The 20,313-nt window shown below is 40.3% G+C and overlaps 1 protein-coding gene and 1 long non-coding RNA gene across 4 annotated transcripts; one reads left to right on the top strand and one right to left on the bottom strand.

Moving 5' to 3' along the window:
* Positions 1-240: 240 nt before the first annotated feature.
* HPS3 (HPS3 biogenesis of lysosomal organelles complex 2 subunit 1) lies at positions 241-20,180 on the bottom strand. Of its 3 annotated transcripts, none has more exons than XM_037407365.1 (17): positions 19,886-20,180; positions 18,760-19,251; positions 17,282-17,468; positions 14,738-14,823; positions 13,583-13,775; positions 13,236-13,317; positions 11,215-11,369; positions 9,715-9,823; positions 9,324-9,505; positions 8,807-8,984; positions 7,947-8,177; positions 6,016-6,201; positions 4,674-4,826; positions 4,026-4,133; positions 3,465-3,671; positions 2,102-2,192; positions 241-942 (listed from the first exon to the last, which is right to left on the bottom strand). In XM_037407365.1, the coding sequence occupies exons 1-17, from the start codon at positions 20,106-20,108 to the stop codon at positions 815-817; spliced, it is 2,991 nt and encodes a 996-aa protein (XP_037263262.1). In that variant the 5' UTR covers positions 20,109-20,180; the 3' UTR covers positions 241-814. The 3 variants fall into 3 exon arrangements, with proteins under 3 accessions (XP_037263262.1, XP_037263261.1, XP_037263263.1); XM_037407364.1 differs by having other exon boundaries at positions 4,674-4,862; positions 19,886-20,108; XM_037407366.1 differs by lacking the exon at positions 6,016-6,201 and having other exon boundaries at positions 4,674-4,862.
* LOC119156926 lies at positions 2,187-13,238 on the top strand. The gene is made up of 3 exons (XR_005107317.1): positions 2,187-2,303; positions 5,845-6,025; positions 13,141-13,238. It is a non-coding gene; the product is annotated as an uncharacterized LOC119156926 (long non-coding RNA).
* Positions 20,181-20,313: the final 133 nt, after the last annotated feature.

Raw genomic sequence — 20,313 nt, forward strand, 5'->3', positions numbered from 1 at the left:
CTAGTAAATTAGATCATTGAGTTTTGGCTGTAGCAGGAATGTTACATAGGTAAGTTAAAGAAAAAACAGCTTCTTTTTTTTTTTTTAAATGTATTTTATTTGCAGTGTAAGTAACTTTACAGCTTTAGTGAAAATGGATTTGATAGTCATTGTCAGCTAATTAGGCCTTTAGATGGTTATGGGATCATGAAGTCATTGTTTTATTTGTGGTAATTCTCAAAAAACTGCAGTCATAAAAGGTCATAAACGTTGTGACAGTATTATGACTGAATTCCAGCTGAGGCCACAATGAAGACAAGCATCAGTACATACACACACAAGTACCTGAGACGCTTACCAAAAACCTAAGAGAAAGAAGATTTTTTTAAAACTGTATTTACTGCAAATGCTTGTCTACTGAGTACAACAGGAGAAGAAAGAAAACAAAAACCAGCAAGCAAGCGATAACCTGTATCTTACGCTTCCCTTGGGAACACTTCCATTTCTCTTTCATTTATGGCCTTTTTTTGTGAATTGCTAAATGAAAATAGCTATTTAGCTATGAAATATATGTTCTTACCAGTCCAACCACCATTCAGCTCTGCCAGACAGGAATTCTCGTTTGCTGACCTTTGTCAGAGTGTAATAGTATTAGCTTCAAAACAGACGCATTGCCTGAGACAGTAGGTGTCATTCAATAGTTGCTGTAAGGTCTCAGCTGAGAAATAAGGTGATTTATGTGAGGGGACCTTATATGCAGTTCTACTGTTTGTTTAATTTACTTTTTTATTGCAGTACATTGTTTGTATTGTATACATAGTAGACTTCTACTGGTTTAGGTCAGCAACTTCCTCTGGCTGCAGTGAAGAAGATGTGGCAGGAAAAATGCTGCAGTTCCATCCTCTGGTAGAAGACTGAGGAAATCACTTAGTTCCAGTTCCACTGCAACAACTGATAAAGTTTCTGCTCAGAGCAGGGGAGAAACTCTTGTTTAGGTATTTCAGTTTTAAAACAAAGAAACAAAAAAACATTAACAAGGTAATTGCTAATTGAAGTCATCAAATTATCTACATGCCGCAACTAGAATGACATTTGACATGCACCTATGTGGGAGCAAATACAGCTCTAGGAAATTCCAAAAGTACACTGAAATTATGTCTTATATTAAAACCATTCCTCTATCTTGACTCATCAGGTCTACATGTGGTAGTAATACTTACAGAAGTCTGATCTAGTACTTCACGTTTTGTATCAGATGCAAAGCAAGCGCTAGAAATCTATACTAGTACCCTAACTCAGCACTAGCTCTAAAATGAAATGTTCTGCAAGCAGCTTCTCAGACCAAGCTGTTTAACATGATGTTCTGAAGTGATTACAGCACAGTTACTGCATGAAAGCAGTGTTTCAAAAGAAAAACCACTAGCACTAGAAACTAGAACTTTATGATAGAGCACAGCAACCTGTGCTGCAGAACGCAACCCTGTGATGCTGGTTTTCTTTACTCAGACATCACATTGGTATTAAAAAAAAAATATGCTTTACTCAATCTTCTTATTCTGTTAAATCAAACACTGGCCCCTCAGCTATACACAATATTATTGGCTTCCTGCAAACATGTAACAATAGGACTACCTCAGCTACCAGCGTTGGCTTCTCTGCTTGTAGTAGTAACACACTGTGGTTTTTTCAGTCTATAACGTAATCATCAATACACACTGTGAAAGACCCACAGGGTTATCAATAGTAGCCTGTTAGCTGTCATTGCTTAGAAACATACAATCACTTAGCTCAGGAAAAAAAACAATTAGTATCTATTAGTTCTATTTACTAAGGTTTTTTTAAGTGTCTATTCTTGACCTGTATAGAAACAGTATGATTCCAACAATTTCACTGTTTTCAATACAAAATGAATGCCAATATTTTTATATGAGGCAACACAGTGTACGTGGCAGAATCCTGTGCTAATGCCCAGAAAGCTTGCTGAGCTGTATTACCTTTAACTGCAGAAAAAAGTTCCCCTTTTTCCCCAAATTATCACATCAGTAGTCCCTAGCCCAAACAGTATTCAGTATGTCAGATGATGTACAGTCTTCTGGACTTCAGTTGTAATCAATTGATTTACCTTTCAGTGATGAAATAAGAACAGGGCAGTCATTTCCAGCAAGCCTGGCTCTCTTTAAGAGTTCAGGAAGCAGCTTGTTCCACCACACAGCCTAATTCACAAAAAAACACAGTAGAAGTATACATTAACAAGGACTGCAATGAAGAGTATGAAAGACCTGCTACACATACACTGAAGTAAGCTCAGATGTGTACAAGTACAGGTAGGTTATGATGAACTCAATTATGAATATATATAATGCTTTGAAATGCAAGTTTTTGGTACATGTATTTTTCAGTTTCCAGGGCAATTTTTTCAACTCAGAAAATTTTAGACAGTGAGCCCTAGCGCCTCTATAGATAGAAAGTTTGTAAGAGAAAAAAGTCACATAATTGCCAAGACTGATGCAGTCAGAAAAAGCTTTTCCCTCTAAGCAGCTCCATGCAAAGTGGTGAACAGCATTACTCCAAGAACACTGCTCTGTCTACTTCCAACAGCTGTGGCAGTGATTTATGTTTTGTGTGTAATTTTGTTGATGACAGTGGAGAGATGGGAAGGCATTTCTTCTTTTTAAAATGTGGTATCTCTTTTCTTCCACCTGTGTTCAGATGCAGTACTGCAACTTCACATTCAATTATAACTAATGTGGAAACAATCATATAACCTATTTTCAGATCTGAATAAAAAGCACAAATCTGGTTTTGCCAGATTTCTAGTACATCCATCTGTTAGAGGATCACCTTTGCTGACTTTGGCCAGCAAAACTACATACAATTAATTGAGTAGCTATGATGGGCAATGAAAGTGAACTCCGGTACTCCTGGAACACTGGAATAAAATCCATTCAAAAATTAAAGCTGTATAGATCAGCCATAAAGAACATAATCTCTCCACTAGTGCAGCAGTACCATTCTAATGTTACAAGGTCAGAAGATGTCACTAGAACACAGGAAGAACATAAATTTAAGTATAATTTTAACTGAAGGACCGTGTTCTCAGTTGGCTTATCATTAAAATTTCACATTATGCAACACTGTGAAACAATTTAGAACACTGACTAGTGAGAAACTACCTAAAAAAAGAGAGCATATTATTCTCCCTTTTCTGAGGCACTCTGCCATCTGAAAAGACTAAGCTTTAAATTTACTAGAATGAATACAAGAAGTCACAGAAGAAACTGGGGGGAAAAAAATCCATTAAAATTAGTGGGGACTGAGTTACAGAATTTAAATACCAAGCAAGAGGTTCAAAGCAAGCTAAGCAATTTACTTTGTCTGAAAGCTGGTGGGCTACTTGATCCATCCAGAGTCAGTCTGTACACAATAGCATTTCAGTTAGAAAAAAAATCCCAAAATACTGAACAACATTAGCAAAAGTAGCTTACCCGATTGTCGTCTTTCAGCTCATGCTGAGCATATAATACAACTGCATCAGGACACCTTTTGAGAAGCTGGTCAATGGCTTCTTCATACTTGCCTAGACGGGTATTGCAGAGAACGTGGATGGTAAGGCCAACATTGCCAGCCTCTGTCAGAGGCTCCAAGACAGGTAGAGCTGAAGCTATATTAATTGACTGACTACATAAAAGAGACTGAAAATGAGAAGAAAAAGTTTTGTTTGGATTTAAGCCAAACTTTGCAAAACAAATGCTAACCTTGCTTATCACAATGATTTTGAAATACTTCTTCATTTAATAAATATTACTGAAAACTGAGAAAGCAAGTTTAGAGTGGACTGCAAATGTAAGTATCACTGTCATCGATGTATCTCTTCAGTATTTTTTTTCTTCCATCATTTCAATGGGCCTTTTAGTTCAACTCTGATAACCAGTGGGGGGTGGGTGGGGTGGGGGGCGGGGAGTCCGCTAGAGAAAGTTGTTCATACATACATAAACTTTTGCAGAATGAATCTAAGATGTAAACAGTAATATTTAAGGGTTTCATACCTGTAGTTTTGAGATATCCTCATGGTAACTTTTATCAGATGGAGATTCCACTGACATTACGGAAGTTACCCATGGGAAAATCAACCCGAAATGATTACAGGAGTTTATCTATACAAGAAAGAATCAAGTTGCAATGAAAGAAATATTTCTGTTAGTGACAGTTCCATGTGGAATCCATCAAGAGTGAAGAAAATTTTACTCTCAAATAGCATAATTCAGAATAGCAGCTACTCTTTCTTCTGGTTCATACCATTTAGTAACAATCAAACTGGAAACTTATATTTAATTCTGTATTTCAGATTTCCCATTCAGTATCCTTTAAAATTCATAATTCACACATTTTTCTCATCTAGTCAGCTTTATAAATCTGCAAACACTCCACCTGAAAAACTCTCATTGTTGCATTTTAGCCTTTATTTCTGTCCAGAGCTGAGATTCCTGTTGGAAGTATGTTTCTGGATGTCCCCAAATGGCAGGACTCCCCAGAGCCAGCAATACCTATTTGGTAATGGCACACTACCTTATTTGCTTTCAGTCTCGCTTCTTTTAACAGACAAACTGTCCAGAATTAAAATCCTAAGGGTAGTATTTGGATAGATTTTGGAGGGACAATGCAGTCCTAAAACTTCCTCGGAGTGGTATACTTACCAGATCCTCTGTTGTTCTCAGTGGCTTAGTCTCGGGAAATTGCTGCTTTGATATTCTCCAAACATACTGAGAAGTAAGTCTCAGTAAAAGCTCCTGAAGGGTTTCTTCCTGAGAGCACACTACAAGGAGAGCTTCCCAGAAATCCACCAAGAGCTGAGGAATAGCATGTTCACTGTTACTACACAAAATCTAAGAACAAAAATGTTAGAAGACAGCAAGTTAGCACAGACAGTGGTAATTATTAGTAGCAGAAGTTTGAGAAGAGAGGAGACAGCTTTTCACTTTCACTAGAAGCAGAATTTTGGTTCCTGCTTTATCTTGATGTATTTCCAAGGGATGTGATACTACATAATACAGTGCTAGGCAAAGTAAAAGTTCATGGAGTGATTTTAAAGTAATCAATTTTAAACAATAGATTTTAATTACTCTGCAAGGTTTACTCCACTACTAGAAGTGTCAGCGCCCTGTCAGCAAGTATTTACAGCCCAGTTAATTTGGAGGATTTTTGTATATGCCAATAGCCAATTCTTCCTCGGAAGAAGATTCTGAAGATGGTAAGAGATGCTGTGTAGCTCAGCTGGGTATAATGGTAGGACCCACAAGGGAGATGGTTTAAGGTCTGGTGTGTCAGCAAAAAGGACGCGCACTTGGTTTCCAGCTGGCTTTAAACACCACTTGTTCTAATTTGAGTTTCGTGACTTGGTATTTCTGATACAGGTCTTTCACAGTAACAGATATAAGACAGCAACATACCTACAGTGAAGAATACATGGGTTTAATCCAGTATTATTCATTGTAGAGAAAAGAAAAAAGGTTTGTCTATTCACAATCTAAATGAAGAAAACCTCAGTGTCAACAGAAAAGCTATTTTATTTAGCTTTCTTATAAACTGCCTGGACCCACTCTTCCTTCAGATATTTATGCAGAACATCAGAACGTTATATACCTTCCTATTTAAGTCTGATTCTTTGAAGTATGTTTCAGGCCTAATGATTTCTTCAGCTGGAGCTTATAGAAGCGATATACCTAAATTGTTCTAAATTTCAGTAGCCTTAGGAAGCCCACTGAAAGATCTCTGAGATCAGAGTATTCTCCGTTCAAATGACAGGGTCAAAGCAAAGAACTTAATGGATTTTTTTTGTTTGACTTAACCAGTATTTCTTTCCAAAAGGTCAAGTTTGTGACTGTAGTCATCTATGAAGACTGGAATATATCTGACCCTCATCTCCCTCTTTCTGAAGAAATGCTGAAATGTGAGTGAAGGAGCAACCAAGGCTGCTTTGTGTACTAATAACAACATCGCTATGAGAGAAATAGAAGCAAAAAATTATCAGAGGCCAACCTTGAAAAAGGTATCTGCTTCTTCCAGTTCCATTTTACTGTTCTCATGTAAAGCCACAGTGGCAGCCACCAGTAAACCAGGCTGCATCTCCTTCAGGTGAACGGCAAACTCAGTTGGCACAACAATTTCCTCCTTATAGTGTCTCAAGAGTTTTGGTTGCCCAATGAAACCACAAGCCAGTACCGTCTACAAACACAGTCAGATATAGAGAGGTAAAGAATTCAATCCACATATGATTCAACTCAGCAAACTTAGTGTTTCCTCAGGCAGTGAGGTTTAAACAGATGAAATGAAGGGAAGTCAGGGGAAGGAAATAAATCCTTTCTACAATGCATAGAATAGCTCTCCAGAGGCTGAGCTCCAAACCACGTGCCAGTGCTGTGAGTCCTGAGCAACAGGCCATTTGCCTGAACACTGAAAGTAACATGCTGTTGAAATCAGGAGTTACTGTGCACATAAGAAAGATAGATTTCACTATGAAATCCAAGACATTCAATACACATGGTGTTTTTAAGAATCACTGGCTGAAACGTCAATAACTACTCTGGTAAATTTCAGTAGACTACTTTGCTCAGCTATGATTTTTATTTTGAAAATACTCCTGAAACAGTGATCAAAATGTGCCGCACTATGTGAGACAGTAAGTTGATCCGGATATTTGAGTTCTTTTGAAGGTAAGCATGACAAGATATGATTTCCACTTCAAAGACAGTGGGGAAATGGTGCCTAAGAAGATTAAATTCATTACACAGGAATTATAAGGCAAACATAAGAGGAAAATTCAGGTTTCACCCTGATATGCATGCAAACTATCTTTCTTAAAGTGATATTTTTTCTACTTTGCAACAAAATGCTTTTTAAAGGGTGAGGTGCAACAGAACATTTTTTTAATAGGTCAGATTAAAAAGAAAAAAAAATAATCAACAGCCCAAACACCTAAACCCCAGCCACCTTATTCTCTAAGTAACATCCATGCAGTAGAATGTGTGTGTTTGCTCCTAACATGGCAATTTCACATGATTGTGCTGCAAATGGTTATAAAGCAGGTGGGGCTGAATATCATTGTTGAAACAACTCTGCATAGCTCCCACCTTGCAATTCAAAAATCATAACTTTGAAATCTCTCCAGAACTTCCCCTACCAAAGCATGATATCTAACTTTGGAACAGCTGTCAGTTTAATTTTAAAAGTTTTTAGACCTCCAGTATTTCACTCTCAGGAGTCATCTGTATTTCAAGCTCTGTCACCTTTGAATGTTCTACAGACCTGATCAACCTTAACAAGAAGTAACTAACAGATGGGTCTCAGTCTAAAACCACATGTGAATATCTATGGCAGAGACTGCTTCACTAACATTTTTTTCCCATTGATGTGGAAATCTTATTTTGATAGCACTGAAGTAGATTCTGATCTGATCTTTACAAGGGTCAAGTGCTTTGACTCCACGTAAGAAGGATGGGAAATTGTATACAGAAACTTTCATTTGTGTGCACCACGGACATTCTGCTTCAAAAGCAATTTTATAAGTGCTGTTTGCATACAGATGGTGTTTTCACGGGCATATTGTATACTAATTACAGGTGAAGGGGTGTAAAAATGCTACTATATAACCCTGCCATACTGCTGAAGAGCACTGGCTCTGCAGAGCTTCTTATAACCCTGTAAATAGCATTTAATTCATCAGGAATTAACAGCTTCAAAACTTTTGCTTATTTGGTAAGGCTTGACCCTACCTGCAGGGTAAATAGTGCAGTCCCAGTGTATGCCAGCCCGCAACTCTACTGTTATTGTAGCCATTCAATCAGTGGAGCCTATACTATAGGAAGAAGAGTGACTGAAAGATTCTTCTATTGTAAAATACAGCCACAAGCCAAACCCACTGACTTGGGCTTTGCAAAGTGTTAATAGCCCATGCTTTCAGCATACTTTACCTCCTTATAGGAGTCCATCTCATGTTCATACATCGCCAGGTCCCCTGTTTTGAGAGCCATGAAAGCCTTAGTAAGTGTCAGGACCACTGATGGCATAATCTTTTCTACTTTCTGAAGATACTTCACAGCTCTCAAAGGACATACATTTCTCATACAGGGGCTGCAGAGGATATGAGGCAGCTGCGCAGGGTCAGCAAGATAGAATATCTGGAGAACTTTATTTGCCGATTCCTGTTGAAATAAAAGCCATTTGACAGTTTAGACCTTTCCAGATACAGTCTTCTGTGGCATATGAAAGTTTTACAGTTTGGGTTTTATTTTTTAAGTAAAATAGACAAGTACAGCTTAGCTATCAAATCACAGTGCCTTCCCTGCCTCTTTCCTCCCTACTGGTGAAAGTAAAGGATCTCTAACCAGCAGTGATTCAACCCCTATTCTGGGGTGCTAAGAGAACATCCACCACCGCACTGAATTGGTTTGACTAACCTGTACTTTGGCAACATTCAAAGAAACAGTTTGGGATTTTTTTGTTACAGAATGGGGAGGTGAAAGAAATTTGAGGCAAACCTTTCCTAAAACAGAAGTGTGTCTGTGTGCAAGTGGGAACCAGATCATTACCAACACGCACTATGATAGCAAAACCTGTAATATGTTGCTTGAAAGGAGCCCAAAGCATCACAGCTGCTGCTTGCTATTTTTGTCAACAAAAAATGGGAAAATAAAAGCCATGTGAAAAAGAACAACTGTAAAACTAAATAAGCAGCTCAGCATTTTCAAAGGGAATTTAATTAAAATTTGATATACAGTTCTCAAAATCAGAACTAAATAATTAAGAAAAAACCCCACAAACTAGTTTCTACCTTACTTAATTCTTCATTTACGTCTTCATTAAGGCAGTGAGTTAAGTAAAATAGAAATCCTCTCTCATATGTCTGTATTTCATCACCTTCTGAAACCAGTCTTTTTAACACTTCAGCCATGGATAAACCTGACATTCTGTAGTATGGCAAAGCAAGGTGGTAATCCTCTGTGTCAAACCTGAAGGCAATAGAGAGGAGAGAAAAAAGAACAAAACAACTACGAGCAAGCTTTTGCCATCACTGTTTCTGAGAACTAAAATAATACATCAAAGTTGCAGACACACCCGTATCTGCAAATGCATAGCTCATATTCAACATAATGTTGTATTCTGTGTTCAATGACAATAGACAACCAGATACTGAAGAGGTGACTAGATTAAGCTGTTTGCACAGAACGGAAAGATTTATGTTATATATGCAATACTAACATAAAAGCAAAGAATGATGGATTTTTGTTGTAAGGTCACACTATTAGAAACAAAAGCTCCCCTATATCACTATGACATCTAAAACATACCTGCTGTAGCAGTCTCCTAAGGCAGCACAACTTTCTCTGAATACTCTTAGAAGTTCTTCTTTCTCATCTGAGTTAAGGAAATGAGGGTCCATTATAGCTGCTCTGACCAGTAAGTGAGCTTCACTTAGAAGATGGATGCAGCTCTCTGTTTTCACATTTTCATAAGTTCTGCTATAATCTACCTAGAACAGACACAGGATATACTCAGGCTGCTGGCAAAAATTAAGGATATACAGGAACAATTCTGATGAGGGCAGCAGCCATGTCAAATAGGATTATGGGCTATTCATGAGAATACATTATATTATATTCAGCAGTGACATGCATCAAAGATTAATTAACAGTACTTATTTTTAGTCACCAAACAACAAAAGCAAGAGTTGGACAATACCATTTCTCTGTAAAGCTGAATGGTTGAAACAGTGTTTATAATATATAAATTCCAGCCAGGCTCTGACTCAGAATTTGCTCTGGATTTGATGCAGTCATCCTTTCTGGAACTAGAGAGAAGAAAAAGACTTGAGTTGTCAGTGTCCAAATAAACACTACACAGCCAAAAAAACCCTACTCACTTGGTAATTTAAATGCATAAATAGGTACATTTGCAGGCTAGTAAATGCTTGAGAGTTAAGCTGTAAATTTGAGTCGTAACACCTAACAAAACAGAATAGTCATGTTCATACACCAGGAACATTATTAGACCTATCTACTACATCTTCTCTCAGGCTTAACACCAGGTAGTATCAGACACTTACATGACACTAGATAATTCAAATTAGCTAAGATGTTTACTTACTTTCTGTAAGGACTTAATGCACATTTGTCCCTGTAGTTCTATTAAAGTGTTTGCCAAGACATGGCATACAACAATATTTGAATGCTTTTACTCTGACACATTGGCTAGGTCTGTAATGCCCTAACATTAAAACACCATAGGAAAACAGAATCTTTCTGTTCTGTTTTTTGGGGGTTTTGGTTTTGTTTAAAGTGTTCTGGGATATTTACACCTTTATTTTCAAACGATGCTGTTAAGTAGACTAGCATTTGTTCAACTTCTGTTCTTTGCAGAAGGCAGAAAGCTTATCTTCCTCACATGCCAACGATCTTTGAAACAACACAATTGGCAGAAGAAACTGTCCTTTATACACAGAAAATTATGGTATTTTGAATTACCATTCTCCTTGATGGGCTTATCCTCATCTTCTCCTGAATAATGCCTGTTAAGACATACTGGTTCAAATAACTTCAACAGCTGTCCCACTTCTGTCAATGAACTTGAACTGCCTTTAATAAATCTCACTTCTGAATAGCTGTTCTATGAAAAGCCTTCAAAAAAGAATGGGAATAGCAGCTTCCTCAGAAATGGATAAAAAGTCACAAATGCCTCTGGCTACATATATGCTACAAGAGTATCTTGGGCCAAAGTCCAATCCTTCTTTTGTCAGGGATCACTATAGTGATGTTCATAACTTTTCTTGGAAGGAATCCTTAGCTAAATGTAAGACGTTTCATTTTGTGCTTAAACACATTTTGTTATCCTGTAGCTTTGGTACTCCTATGTATTTGTGTTTCTCAAGATGAAATATTTTTTCTTCTCAGTAGCAGATACATTCTTAGATATTTTATTTTAATATTACTTATCAAAGCTAATTTTTTTACAATCCTGAGTAACTTAATTTTTTCAAGCATTTGTGACCCACCCTCATTTTTTCCATGTCAGTTAATACAGTAGAATTGAAAAAAATTAATGCTTGATTTCTGTTCTCATGCACTACCTAAGAAATCATTTCCAGTTTTTCCAGAGGAACCTTTCTTCAACTACAACACCCACAAATTCAGCACTGTACACAGAGCTATAAATACACCTCCCCCAAAAGACACAAATGCTTACAGCATCCTTCTTGTAGGCTTTCTTCTTTCAGTAATATCTTCCATGTCTGCCTTAGTCAAAAGAATTATATGGTTTTTGAAATGACAGATAGCTCTTGGTCCTATAAAAAGCTGCATTCTTAATGCGCAGACATCCAGTGCAATGGGTGGACAAGCCTATAAATGAAAGTAATTGTTCTGTAATTTCAGTTACCATGTACTTGGAGTCTTCAAAAAGAAGAAAAAAAATGTAGCTTTATTCCAATGGCCTAACATTAAAAACATTCACTGGCTTTCCTAACTTTGACTGCTTCACTTAAGCAAGAATAAAAATACTCATAAAACTATGAAATAAATCATTTAACAATGGGTTAAAATAAAAAATAAAAATCATTTCACTTTTCAAAGCATCTACAATTTTACTCAAATATAAAATCTCAAAATAAAAAAATCTCAAAATAACTGAGCCCGAGGGCGATGCCTAGCACGGAGAATTTAATCCCAAGTAGTTTAAATTTGGCCAAGTTGTAAAAGATTGCCTGACATGGTTATAAAAGTCTTGATTTCAGTTGTTTATAACACTCAGTTATAGATAGAAGTATTATATTTGTTTGCCTATTGTTACATTACATACAGAGTATTACATCCCTGATTTGTTCAATATGCACCTTTCGGGTCATACTTACTGTGTCGTCTACGCTGGACTAAAAATGGAAAAATGCTGCCTCATTTGCCCAGAAAAAAAATCTAAATTTACAGCTCTAAGAAGATAAAATACCATATTAACAAGTTAACGTACACAGTGAAGCAAGGCAACTTGCTGAAATATGCATTATATGTTTACCCTACTTTTGAAGAAACCTCAAAATTTCTTGTGAAGAGGCAGAGGCTGCAGTGGCAACCAGGAGGCTCTAATCTGCCCTGAGCTAGTCAGAACCAGAACCAGCCAGCTCTGAAACCGATGTAAAAAAACAGCAGGAAAAATAACAACAACAAATAATAACAATCATCATCACACTTCAAACTCCACACTGGGGCAGGAACACCCCTGAGGGAATATAGCCTGTGGGCAATGCACACCAGAGCATGGGCACCCCAGAGGGACTGCAGCCCATGGAGGACCCTTGCCAGAGCAGGTCTGCAGCCTGTGAGGGCAAGCTGCGGAATGCACATCCACAAGGGACTGCAGCCTGCAGCCTACCATTAACATGCACACCTCAAACCTGCTGAGGCAGGAGGCAGCTTGGAGGAGTTACTATGGACTGAGTGCAACCTAACGTGAAAACACAGAAAGCTGCAACTGGAAAAGGGACAGGATAGATTGTGTCATGTGTTTGCATCTCAGTACCTCTTTGGAGAGCAGAGAATACGTGTTTGGCTCTCGAAAATTTTATAATACTTATACTGTCCTGTGGTTTCTTTACGTCTGTTGTCAACAGGCTCAAAAGAAATCCTTAAATGCCAACTTAAAATACATTTCAGACTATCTTTCCTGGTATTTTTATTAACATATATCCTGATCTTTACAATTCAATAGATTTTTACTGATAAGCAATCTAAGGAAGGGGAAAAGTCTAGATGTCCAAGGATCAAAAGCCCTCGACTTAAAAAACATGCACTAAGTATCTGGTAGCAGACTTGTTCAAGTGTCTACACTCCTCTTACAAAAACTTGTTTTCAAGGACACCAGAAGGACAGAAACATCATCAGCTGCAATAAAGGAAAACTCTGCACCCTTCATTCAGATTTATACAGGAAAGCATGGAATTTAATTTAAAATATAAGTGATTTTATAGCTTTTGATGGTTTTAAAAACATTTTACTAATGGTCTAGAATCTTGAAAGGCAATAATGGACTGTTTTGTTGAGACATTTGTAGACCATTAAAATACAATATGCCATAGACTGAAGTAAAATATTAATTTTGCGTATTATTTTATTTGTTCAGCCAACAGAAACTAACAGGACTTCAGAAGGAAACATAAGGAACCTAAATGCCATACTACTACCCCCATTCTTTTTGCAAGGTAACAAGAGGTGCACCTTTATGGTTGTATCAATATATGGATCCTCATCACGAGCTGCTGCTGCACTGCACCGCACTGTAAAACACTGCAGGTTCTCACTAGAGGGAAAGAAGAAACCACAACGATGAAGACAAAAAAATGACAAGACTTGCAAAAATCAAGCAGCCAAGTCAACAGAGAATCAGATCTTTTCCCTTCATAGAAACGGGCCTTGAAGTCTAAGCAGCAGGGCATGCTGCACTACCACATGAACCTACCCAGAGAGTTCCAGGAGGCTATGAAGTACATATCAGAAGGAACAAAACAAAACAAAATAAAAAAAAAAAGAAAAAAAAAAAAAAAAGAAAATCGTAAACACAGTACCTGGTAATGACGTGCAGGAACTGTGGTGTGAGAACTGCCTGCTCTGACTTCTCTGAATATTGGTAAGTAGAAATCAGTTCTACTAACTTCCCAACAGAGTAGACATATCCAACATGAGGTAAAGAGAAAAAGCAAAAGAGACTCATAAGTTCTCTCTTGTTCTCAGTTTCCTCGTGGGCTGTCACAGAACTTCCTAGATGTAACAATAAGAAAGGCATTTTATATACCTTATAAATCAAAACTTGGCAATTCCTTTGCAAGCCTGATGCCTAATACTAACAAACCTGCCCAGGTCACAGAATGTTTTTTTAGTAGCTAGTAAAGAGAGAAAGAACTATATAAAGATCAGTGTACAGGTTGCATCAGTGCACAGGTCACAAGTTTGTATGTCATGTCACTTGGAGGCATTTCTAACAGAAGTGCAGATTTCTTCACCACTGAGTGAAGAAATTCTATAGATGCAACAGCACCCGAGAGTCTTGGCCGGTTCATCACAACTAAGCATCCATGGGTTGAATTATCAGCCTCATCTTAAGACAACTACTTGTGAGCTGTAACGACTGCTCAGCCAGAGCTGCAGCTGCAGCGCACCAAAATACAGGTCCTCACTTAAGGGAAAGAAAGGCTGGGAATGGCCAGGTCCCTTCCAACCCAAACCATTTTATGATAATAATACATCACAATAAAGGTTATCTTGAGCTAGTGTATCTTAGTGAACTCCTAAAATCTGCATTTATCCCTTGCAATTTTAATTAAAGCCTGGCAGAAAGCTAAACCTGTATCTTAGCGATTGCTACTCCGATTTCACCTGTTGACTAATGAGAGGTAGCCTAGTATCTTATTTATAACACTGAGGGTAATTTTATTAATGCAATGTAAACAGTGACTGTTTTGTGATGTAAAATTAATCAGCAGAGAACTGAAAAAAGCTGATTTAGTCTTCCTATTTTGGTGTGGTGAATTGATATTTTAGTTCAAGGTTTATTCAGAACTTGGAGAAGCTTATAGAAGCTCAGTTTAAATCACTGGAAAGGGAGGAAAGACCTTAATTTAAAGACAAATCATACAGAAACAGTGTACAAAACAGAATATACAAAGAAGCTTCTTCCTTTCCCAGGTCTCCTGGGAGGCAGGCCATAATGCATATTCATATACCTGTCTGGTATACGGGAAGCAGCTGAACCGAGTGCAACTTTGTCTCTTCACAAAACCCAAAAGGCGACTGGTCAGGTGTAAAACGTCTAGAGAAAAAAAGTCCAAAACAACCACATGGGACTTCAATGAGAAACTATGAGCTACTTTGGAAAAGTAGACAGCATATATATACAGCATATAATAGGCATAGCTGATGTTTTAGTACTCAACAACAATGTGCGCTCCTACCACTAATATAATTAGCACAGCAATGTCAAGAAGCACGTGACAGAGCTAGAGATAACTATCTTGAGTTCTCACAACCATAATCCTCTTTCTTTGCTTGACTACAAGATGCGTGTCGAAGTCTGGGATCACTGGAAGACATGTTGCAATTGATTTGAACCTCAATTTAACCTCCCCCCCCCCCTTTTCAGTCAACTGAGCTATATGTAACATGGTGCCATCTCCAATCCTACTTTTCTTTCCTATTATCTGTCACCCTTTATCCTGCTTTGCTCTGGAATTCACTGCTGGACTGTGATACCAATTCTTCGTCAGTTTTGGATAAAAGTTTAATGGCTTTGATGACTAAGAAAAAGGATAGTTTCTTAGTGCTTAAGATACTTGGCAATCTCCCTTTACTAGCTGGAGAAACAGGGAATATATATTTTTTCACAGATACTCAAATAGGTATCACTTCAGCTGGAGCTGATGAAAGCTGCAGAATAAACAAACAGAAGACAGTACCTTGGTTAAGGTCACACAGACATGACTGCTGATCAGTCTGGTGTGTAATCCTTTAAAGTAGGCTTCTCTAAACAATAACAATTTCACATAAGCTGCTTCAGAATAAGCAAGTAAAACTTGGTTTTGCCAGTTCAGCATTAAAGTATGAAAACTGCGGGTAGTCAGACACTGCAACAGGTTGCCCAGAGAGGTTGTGGAGTGGTCTGTATCTGTGGAGGTATTCAAAACCTGACTAGACAGGGTCCTGGAGAGCCTGTTCCAGCTGACCCTGCTTGAAAAGAGAGCAGGTGTGGTATTGGACTAGATGGTCTCAGGAGGTCCCTTCCAACCTAAGTGATTCTGTCATTCTGTATGCTGATGAAAGATACATCACAAGGGAAGCTGCCATGCATGCCTTTCACAGAGTACAAGGATGTTATGATAAAAGCAGACATTAAACATCGCTAGAACTGCAAAATCACCAAAGTTCTATTATTTTAATTGCATCAACTAGCCACATTCCCCAAATAAAACAAAACTTAGGATTTGCAAGGCCAAAAGTTGCCCAACTGTAAGATGAGCAGGTTCATGGTGTGCTGGGTGAAGAACTGGCTGCACGGCAGAGCTCAAAGGGCTGTAGTGAATGGGGCCACATCTGGCTGGCAACTGGTCATCAGCAGTGTTCCCCAGGGCTCAATCCTAGGGCCAGCGCTGTTCAGTATTTTAATTGATCTGGATGCAGGAGCTGAATGCATCATTAGCAAGTTTGCCGACAATACCAGACTGGGAGGTGCTGTTGACTCTCTTGAGGGACAGGAGACCTTGCAGAGGGATCTAGATAGACCGAAGCACTGGGAAATCATCAATGGCATGAAATGGAACAAGTCCAACTGCCAGACTCTGCACCTGGGACAAAGCAATGCCAGGCATGAGTATAAACTGGGAGAGGACTGGCTGGAGCACACAGCCCTGCAGAAAGGGACCTGGGGGTGCTGGTTGACAGCAGACTCAACAGGAGCCAGCAGTGTGCCCTGCCACCAAGAGGGCAAACTGCATCCTGGGGCGTATCAAGCACAGCAAAACCAGCTGGTCAAAAGAGGCATTGTCACACTGCGTGCAGCATTGGTGCAGCCTCACCTCGAGTACTGTGTGACATTCTGGGCCCCACAATTCAAGAAGAATGTGAAGGTCCCTGAATGCATCCAGAGGCCTCCAAAGCTGGTGAAGGGGCTGGAAGGCATCTCCCATGAAGAGCAGCTGAGGACTCTGGGTTTGTCTCCTTTGGAGAGAACGAGGTGAGCAGTGACCTCATCGCTCTCTACAGCTTCCTGAGGAGGGGATGGGGAGAGGAAGGTGCTGAGCTCTTCTCCCTGGGATCCAGGGACACATCTGGCAATGGTTCCAAGCTGCGTCCATCAGGGGAGGTTCAGACTGGACGTGAAGAAGCATTTCTTTACCGAGCGGGTGGTCAAACCCTGGAACGGGCTTCCTGGAGAGGTGGCTGATGCCCCACGCCTGTCAGTGTTTCAGAGGCATTTGGACAATGCCCTTAATAATGCACTTTAACATTGGGTCAGCCCTGAAGTGGTCAAGCAGCTGGACTAGATGACTGTTGCAGGTCCCTTCCAACTGAACTATTCTATTCTATTAAAAAACAAAGTTTCTTTTATACCACATTATTTCCTCAATGCAAAAAAAAAACCCCAAACCAAAAACCCTTATAAAAACCCCAGAAGTAAAAATACCAGAATTTTTCTTTCAACGAGACAGAGCCACAGCTCATTTTGGTTTGCTGTAGTAAATTCACCCATAACAGGGAAAATATATTTGTAATACCTGAAAAGCAGATACCGCACTTGGAAGCACTTTGTGTCTTCTGTAGGTAAGTCTGTGGATTCCAGTGTGATGGGTATCTCACATAGTTTGCTTTCTTCCCCAAGCAGTTCCACTGGCTTCTGACATACAACGAACTCATCTAATTCAAGCTGTAAAGTACGTGTTGAAGGGCCTTCATCTTTTACACCTTAATAATGAAAATACTATTAACAATTGTTCATTCCATTTGGCAGTAAGAAAATTATATGACAATATCAATTAAATACTTCAGTTACAGCTACCTAGCTAGCATTGGTTCCCTCAAACCATGAGATGCTGAAAACAGCTATGCTAGAAGATGAGAACAATTTTTGTTTAAGCCTCAACAGTCTAAATAATTAAGAGTCATGATTTCTGAAAGAACAAGCAAGCTGTTCATTATAAGGCAAGTTCAGGGCAACCTGTGCTGCAAATGGCTGGCCGTCAAAAAATGTTGCCATTTGGCTAGAGAGGTTTTAATGAAAAGAAAGCTATGACAGAAAGTTGTGTTACCCTAAACTCGCTTAAGTTCTGGAAAGCAAATCCTAACAGCACTGAGAAAGTAATTTAACTTTTCTGCTTAGATTTAAATAATGAAAACAACTAGAAGCAGGATGCCATTATCTGAGTTAAGATCCACCTTCACTCAATGAAGAACATAGCCGTTTATATTTTCCCTATCTGACAAGTCTTATTTACCTTTATATTTTTTCTAGATACAGTTTCCATTTTTAAAAGACCATCCTTTTATGTTTCTTCAATTACCAAGGAAGGATATTCCTAAGGTTTGTTGGTGTTCATCTGATACCTTTCCAAAAGAGGGAATTGATTATACATGAGTTGATTTCTTGCAATACACTGGAACGAAACCTACTGACTAAATCTGTCTCCAGGATGTCTAGGATTCTAAGGCATAATAATGCCCTGAGTAAGATAAAGGACTGAAAAAGGAGAATTTGCTGACACCTTGTGTATGCATGTTCTGGGCCTAACAGTTAGAAAAATACATATGCATCACCACAGATGCATTTTTAAATGTATAAGCCGCCAGCAACCATGGTCCATTTCAAGGTTCATGAGATGTTTCTTCCATTTGGCCTCCCACTTGTCCCTTAGAAGAGACAGTTATTTGGACAGAGGCACTGAAAGAATTATTTTTCTGAACATAGCACGCTGAACTACCACGGCTTTGATTTAGCCCATGGTGGCTAATTCTAGGTCTGTAAAAATTGCACAATCCTGAAACTGTCTGCAGAATGAAGGCATATTTAAGTGTTACCTCCATCTGCAGGTGGTACAACTTTTTGTGCACTAGAATATTCAGCTGACAGTCCTAAGATGATCTGAAAATATTTTCTGAAGGGCAACGACCTTGTCTGAGTCTACTTTGAGAACAACAGGAATCAGTTAGCAGAGTCTTGGAAGTAAAAAATAAATAAAATACTCATTTCTGCACTTACCTCCATCCACAGGCTTTTCTAGTGTACTGACTCTATGGGCACACTCTGTGACGTCTGTGCTTTGCTGGACCAGTTCCAATTTCAGGATCAGAACGTCCAGCTCTGTTGTTACGGCTATATGTCTGGCACAAAACGCAACTTCAGTAGGAATGACATTATCAATGTGCAAAATTAAGGAGCGTTCAAAGTCTAACACAGTCAAATTCTGGTTTATGACCAGATACTTCAAACAGAACATGACTAGTTTATTTTTGCAGCCCACAAGAAGATCTCCATTTACAGGGCAACATGAAACACACAGCGGAGGATCTGAAAGTGGCATTTCCACAACTGACATCTGTTCTTTTAAGGTTTCGCTGTATGACTCTTCCATCTTGTGACCAACCATTCGAACGCAAACACGAGAACTCCCTGCAGACATGCATCTCCAGTTCATATATGCTCTTAGGAAAGTTGCTTTGCTTTTTTCTTCAATTGTCACCAGATAGTCTCCTTAAAAGAAAGCACCAGTACTGATATATCATTTTAGGGGCAGTTTGTGAGCTCTTGATGTACTGCAGTACATTACAAAGAACATCTTAAATCGTCAACCCAAAATTCCAAAATCGGTTTTCACCAGTTTGTCTCTAATGAAAGCCAACGTGCACATTTCTTTGCTGGGTGGAACACGCTTTAGTGGGTAGTACCACTAAAAACCGAAAAAAGCACTTGCAACTCTAGGGCCAGATTAAATCCTAAGCGGATCCGCTTTCTGAGTTGCGACCGCAGGCAGGGCGCGTTTTCTCCTCTGAAGGCCAGGGCGAGCCGCGGACCCACGGAGAGCCGCGATCGCCGGGCACGGCCGCCGCCCCCGCCCGTCCCGGGGCCGCGGAAAGGCCAGGGCCGGAGCGGACTCCTGCCGGGGCGGAGGACGGCGGCGGCGCCCCGCCAGCCCGAGCGCCGCCGGCCCAGCCCCGCAGCCGCTGGGGAGAGCGGGGAGTGGCACGGGGCCCTGCCCCCGCGGCGCCGCCGGCCCGGCCCGGCTCGCCCCCGCCGGGCGGAGCCCGCAGGCCTCTCCCCGCGCTGCAGCCGGGCGCGCCGCAGCCTCCCTGGCCGAGCAGCCCCCGCCCGGTGGAGCGGAACTGACCTGCCTGGCTGTGCGCCATGCGCAGCACCGGACCCAGCGTGGCGAAGGAGCCCAGGGCGTCGCAGCGGCCCTGCTCGCGCAGCGCGAACACCTCTACCCTGCAGCTGGCCGCCGTGCCGGCCACGAACAGCACGTCGCGGCCGCAGCAGAAGCGCGCCGGCTCCTGCCTGCAGGGCACTACCCGCTGCGACCCGAACGGGTGCAGGTTGTAAAGCTGCACCATGACTGCCGAGAGCTCCCGCTGCCGCCGCCAGGGCTCTCCCGCCGCTGCCGCCGCCAGCACTTCCGCAGCCCGGGCCGGCGGGGCGGAGCGCGCAGCGCCGGAGCCGCCTTCCGCCTGCGGGCCTGCCGGGCCGGGCCGCTCCCGCCGCCGGTACCGGACGTGTTTTTTTCACTAGGCCGATGTAGGAATGTAAAGAATTGCAGTG

This window comes from Falco rusticolus, chromosome 13 (genome assembly GCF_015220075.1).
Source record: "Falco rusticolus isolate bFalRus1 chromosome 13, bFalRus1.pri, whole genome shotgun sequence".
Lineage (NCBI taxonomy): Eukaryota > Metazoa > Chordata > Aves > Falconiformes > Falconidae > Falco > Falco rusticolus.

Coding starts and splice junctions, on each gene's coding strand:
- HPS3 (XM_037407364.1), bottom strand. CDS start 20,108: ATGGTGCAGCTTTACAACCTGCACCCGTTCGGGTCGCAGCGGGTAGTG. Junction 6,202..7,946: donor AGATGGACTCCTATAAGGAG/GTAAAGTATGCT, acceptor CTGTGTTTGTAG/ACGGTACTGGCTTGTGGTTT. Junction 4,134..4,673: donor TGAGAACAACAGAGGATCTG/GTAAGTATACCA, acceptor TTTCTTGTATAG/ATAAACTCCTGTAATCATTT.